The 5101-nt window shown below is 61.0% G+C and overlaps 2 protein-coding genes across 2 annotated transcripts in view; one reads left to right on the plus strand and one right to left on the minus strand.

Moving 5' to 3' along the window:
* The window catches only part of LHFPL5 (lipoma HMGIC fusion partner-like 5), a 9449-nt gene extending 8710 nt beyond the window's left edge, over positions 1-739 (minus strand). The window contains exon 1 of the mRNA XM_017727144.1: positions 681-739. Within this exon, the coding sequence (XP_017582633.1) occupies positions 681-739 (59 nt within the window). The remainder of the gene's footprint in view (positions 1-680) is intronic.
* Positions 7-3962, plus strand: CLPS (colipase). The gene is made up of 2 exons (XM_017727190.1): positions 7-2340; positions 2421-3962. The coding sequence occupies exons 1-2, from the start codon at positions 1627-1629 to the stop codon at positions 2556-2558; spliced, it is 852 nt and encodes a 283-aa protein (XP_017582679.1). The 5' UTR covers positions 7-1626; the 3' UTR covers positions 2559-3962.
* Positions 3963-5101: the final 1139 nt, after the last annotated feature.

Consider the following 5101-nt stretch of genomic DNA (forward strand, 5'->3'; position numbering starts at 1 on the left):
GGGCGCGGGAGGAAGCGGGCGGTGCCTTTCGGGATGTGCTCCCTGGATGCTCCCTGAACGAGCCCCGAGGATGTGCCCCTCTGTCCCTGGGATGCTCCCACGGGATGCACCCTTAGCTTTCTTCACGCACCTTGGGATAACCCAAATACCCCCAATGTGCACCCCATGGTGTGCCCTGGGAGGCACCCTGTGCTCGTGGGCTGTACCCCAGAGTGCCCCTGTGCCCTGCAATGCCCTCAGGAGTGCGCTCTGTCCCCTGCCGTGCCCCCAGTAACGTGCTGTGTGCCCCGGGATGTGCCATGCACACCCGGGATGTGTGTCAGGATGTGCCTGGGCTGCGCCGTGCACCCCTGGGTGTGTCCCAGGATGTGCTGCATCCCCCAGGATGCGTGTTTGGATGAGACCCAGGAGGTGTCTTGACCCCCAGCGTGTGCCCCAGAATGTACCAGGGGCTGTGCCATGATCCCCAGGAACCCTCCAGGCTCTGCTGTGTGCCCTGAGATGTGTCCCAAATTCTGTGTTCCCTCGGCTGCTCCCCTCTGCCCTCCCAGCCAGTGTCACCAGGGTCTTCCCACACTGGTGGGGAGTATGAAGGGTGCTGCCTCATTGGGGTGGTGGGCTGCAGGCTGGGAGGCTCCACTTCAGAAAGGGAAATGGCTCATCCTGCCAGCATGACACACCGGGTTGTCAGCCAGCACCTGGGCAGGGCCAGGTCTCTGCCCAAGCCCCATGACCCCATGTCCTGCTGCCAGAGGAGCATGGGCAACCCCAGAGGGCTGCAGACACTTGTGTCCACCTTGGGACCTCTCTCCAGGAGCCACATCTGCCCTGCATCCTAAGTGACCACACAGGTTCAGCTCCTGTTGTGGGGACTGTGTGTGACAGTCACCCCGCAGCCAGTGTCAGCCTCAGCATCGCTCCTGTGGCTGTCAAAGGCCAGGGCTGCATGGTCATTAATCATGTCCAAGACACTGTGGGCATGAAAAGCTGTGCCGTTCCCAGGGCTGCTTTCCTTTCATCAGCCACACCCCCCAAGTACTGAAACACAGAGCAAATATTTGTCAGGGCAGGCTGAAGTGCTGGCCCTTGGGCTGGGGAGCCTGGTGGGCTCTGGATCCTCACAGGGGGCTGTGCTATCTTGCACAATATGAGCTTTCTCCAGCGGGGTTCTTGGTGTCCATGATCCCACTGTTTGAGTGATGGAGGATCTGGTGGCTTTCCCAAGGAGCAGAGCTCCTGCTGTGGCAACCAGCCCTCACTTTGCCCATGAACCCATCAGCAGCACCCAGCAAGGAGGGCGTTCCAGAGAGCTCCAGCTCCACTACCCTCTGCTGCCAGGGGGAAGTAGAGGAGGAAGGACGAGAAGCACAGCAGTGCCATTTTGTGTTCCCTTTGGCCAAAAGAGCTGCCAAAGGGCAAGTTGACATCACCAGTGGGGGACAGTCACCTGGGAGCAGGACCTGGAAGCACTGGCTGCCCAGGCATCGCTGTTTCCTTGCCCTGGGCAGTGCAGCAGTGCCCCAATGCCACGAGTTGAGGTATGATAGGAGCAGCCAGGTCAGCTGATGGAGACCGCGGCTATAAAACACCTGCTGGCCCTGTGGCAGAGCCACAAACGAGCCCACCATGGCCAACGTGCTGCCTGCCTGCCTGCTCCTGGCCCTGCTGCTCCTGGCCCCAGCCCTGTCGGCACAGCACGAGCGAGGGCTCATCTTCAACTTGGTAAGAGGAGACCCTGTCCTTGGCACAGGACCCTCCAGCTGCTGCAAGGGACACGCAGTGTGTGGAGGGTTGGAGGGGTCTGCTGGGTTTTCTGGTGTTGTGAGGGAATTTGGAGCCTGGGAAATCAGCTCTATAAAGGGACAGGAAAGACAGAAAGGGGATCAGACTGAAGCTCTCAGCTGCCTGAGCCAGCCAGGACCCCCACCCTGGGTGGCTCACAGGGACTGGGGAAGGGAGATGTCTTCCCTGTGGTGTCTCAGCCCTACTCCCATGAGTCCAGCAAAAAACACCGCTTTGGTGGGTGGTATTTTGGGCCAGACTGAGGAAACACTGCAGAGAGGGAGGCTGGGGCATGTGGGCAGTGGTGCTGAGCCTCAGCTGAAAGGCAGAGCTCGTGTTCAACACCCACCCAAACCCCTTGGGCTCACAGCTAGGGGGAGATCGAAGGGGAACAGAGAGGGACCTGGTGCTCAGCCCTGCCTTGTGCTGCAGGAGATCGGGGAGCTGTGCCTGCAGAGTGCCCAGTGCAAGAGCAGCGCCTGCTGCCACCGCGTCAACGGCCTCAGCCTGGCCCGATGTGCTCCGCAGGCAGCTGAGTTCCAGGCGTGCTCCCCAAAGGTAGGTGCTTCCCTGCTCCCAGGGCTGGGCGGGGATGGGGGCACGTCCCCCACACTGCACTGTGCCCTTGTTCCCTGCAGAGCATCTATGGGGTCTACTACAAGTGTCCATGTGAGAGAGGCTTGACCTGTGACGCCGATAAAACCATCGTGGGCTCCATCACCAACAGCGACTTCGGTGTCTGCAGGGACCTCCAGGACTCCTACAGGCGGCGGTGAAGAGAGTCCCCCGCCCCCCGTGCCCCTCTGTGCTGCCCCTGCCACCGTGTCTCTCCCCCTCTCCAGGGATTCCTGGATCTGGCTGTGGGGGAATTTGAGTAAAGAGCAGCTTCTGCCAAGCTGCAAGGTGGCTTTTTCACTCGACTCAGGACGGGGACGGCAGGGCCAGAAGGTCCCGGAAAAAGCCACATGGGCATGATGGCTTTACCTATATGTGTGTGCAATCCTACAGTAATCTGGGCTAGGCCAGTAGCAAGCCATGGGCTGAGCTCTACTCAAGGGGAGTTTTAAAAAGGGGATGCTGGGGAGAGGAAGATGCAGCAGCCCCAGGATCTGAGGGAGCCGCCTGGGTTGTGCTTGACTTGGTTTATTTCCTGCTGTGGCTGCTTTGGTTGGAAACATTCCATAGAAAGGGTTTCTTGCCAGGAAAGAGGGACTTGGAGGTGGTGTTGAAGCTGTGGGTGCTCAGGGTGCTTGGTGGTTGTGTCCACCTCTGTATTGCCACACTGCAGGCTCTGGATGACCATCGAGCTGGGAGCTGGACCTCCTCCTCAGGGTGGGCAGATGTGGCTCAGCCAAGTGGGAGCCCCCCCTGCAAAGGACCCTGTGCAGGCAGCAGCTGTGTGTGTCATGGGACCTCCTTGTGCAACACCTCCACCAGCATCTTGTAGAGCACCTCCTCAGGCTGCAAGATGTGCAGGAGCTTTGGGAATTCGGGATGGACCTGGAGAGTGATGGTGCTGGAAGCAGCCCTGGCTGGCAGCAAGGTCCCAATCCCCTCAGCCCTGCCCTCAGCAGAGCTGTGCCCTGGGCAGGGTGGGCTGCAGGGTGTGATGCCCAGCTCAGGGTCAGCATTTTGGGCATGGAGAGGGAGCACAGATGTACCACAGCACGGTGAGGAACAGGAAGTACCTGTCTGGCAGAGCAGTAGAAGCAGCAGGAGATGAAGGGATCCTCGGAGACGTTCTTGGCTTCTCCAGTGCAGACTTCACCCCATGGTTTTCTATCCCTGGGGCAGAGCAAGAACCAGGCACCCACAGTGCCACTCCCCACTGCCCCGAGGGCTCTGCACCAGATGGGGAGGCCACAAAGGCTGGGAGCCATCCCTGGCAGCTGAGAAGGTGCTGCAGGGAACTTTCTTTTCAGGACAAGGGTGACTGGCAGCTTGAGCATCTGCACCTTCAGAAACACCAGGGACACATCTGGGAGGGTGGCACAGCTTCGGGGAGTCCCCATTGCTGAAGGGAACATGGGGAGCAATGTGGGGACCTGCTGGCCCCTGCAAGTCTGGCTCAGAGGAGCTGCAAGAGGAGAAAATTCTGACCTGGATTTTAGTTTTGAGCTTGTGGTGGGCAGTGAAATTCTGGAGGGTCTTGTTCTCATTGTCGTGGTGGTCCTGGCAAGAGGCTATCAGATCAATGTCCTCACTGGTGCAGGATGAGGTGTGGGGTAAGGGGTAGATGGGGATGGGGGCAGGGACAGCAGCCCCTCTCCTGCAGCAGACAGCCAGCCCCAGGCAGAGCGAGGGGAGGGGGACACGGGACACAGGGTCTGTCCCTGGGCTCCCCGTCTGTGTGGGGTCCTCATCCCCACACGCTGTTCCACACCAGTGGGAAGCACCCCGGAGAGGCTGGGACACACACCGGGGATCCTGAGAGCCCTGCCTGCCCAGGGCCGGCCTCGTCCGGGGCTTTGTGTTCTCGGCAGGGGCAGGATGTGAGCAACGCCCAGCCCCGGCCGTGCCGGGACCGGCAGAGGGCAGCGGCACCGTGCCCACAGCGCGGGGACCGCAGCACAGCGGCGATCCCCCTACCCAGGGGCAGCGCAGCCTTGGGGGTCCCTGAAATGCCCCCGACCCTGACACTCTGCAGCGGGAGTCCCCCTGGAAGGAGGGGGAGTGATATTGGCGTGGGGGGCAGGCTGGGCTAATCTCTGGTGTGTTTGATGGGGGGATTTTGTGGTGTCCCCATTTTTGTGGTGTCCCTACTCTGGCAGAAGGAGGATGGAGGCACCAGAGAGGTGGGAAGGGGGTGGCTGTGCTGAGGAAGGGGATGCATAACCCCCCCGCCCCATCTCAGCCCTATATTTACTGGTGAAGCCGCGGCTTTATTTTGGCAGCTCTCGGCTGGTAAATATTGGCTTAAACCGAAAACCAGACGCCTGATTCACGACGTCTTAACAAACACAGGAAGGGGCCCCTGGCGCGTGTGGGGTGCTGCCAGCCCTGGGGACAGGGGGACCCTCCAGCAGGGCGGGGGCAGCCTCAGCTGCAAAGCGCGGTGCGAGCAGCGCATCTTTGCGCAGGCAGGCTCTGCTGCAGCGAGGCTCCCCGTGGGGAGACGTGGGGGAAGGAGGGGTACAAGCATTGGGGTGCCCCTTCCTCCTCCCCTGCTCTGCACGGGGGTCTCCCTGCTTGGTTAAAAAGCAGCGAGGAAGAGGAGACGGGAGGGACGTTGGGGCGGAGGGCAGCCCAAGACCCTCCCCAGCCTCACCCCATCACCAGGAGTGCCCCCCACTGTCCCAGCCCATCCCCTCCTGGTCAC

This window comes from Corvus brachyrhynchos, unplaced genomic scaffold (assembly GCF_000691975.1).
Source record: "Corvus brachyrhynchos isolate BGI_N302 unplaced genomic scaffold, ASM69197v1 scaffold72, whole genome shotgun sequence".
In the NCBI taxonomy this organism is placed as follows: Eukaryota; Metazoa; Chordata; class Aves; order Passeriformes; family Corvidae; genus Corvus; species Corvus brachyrhynchos.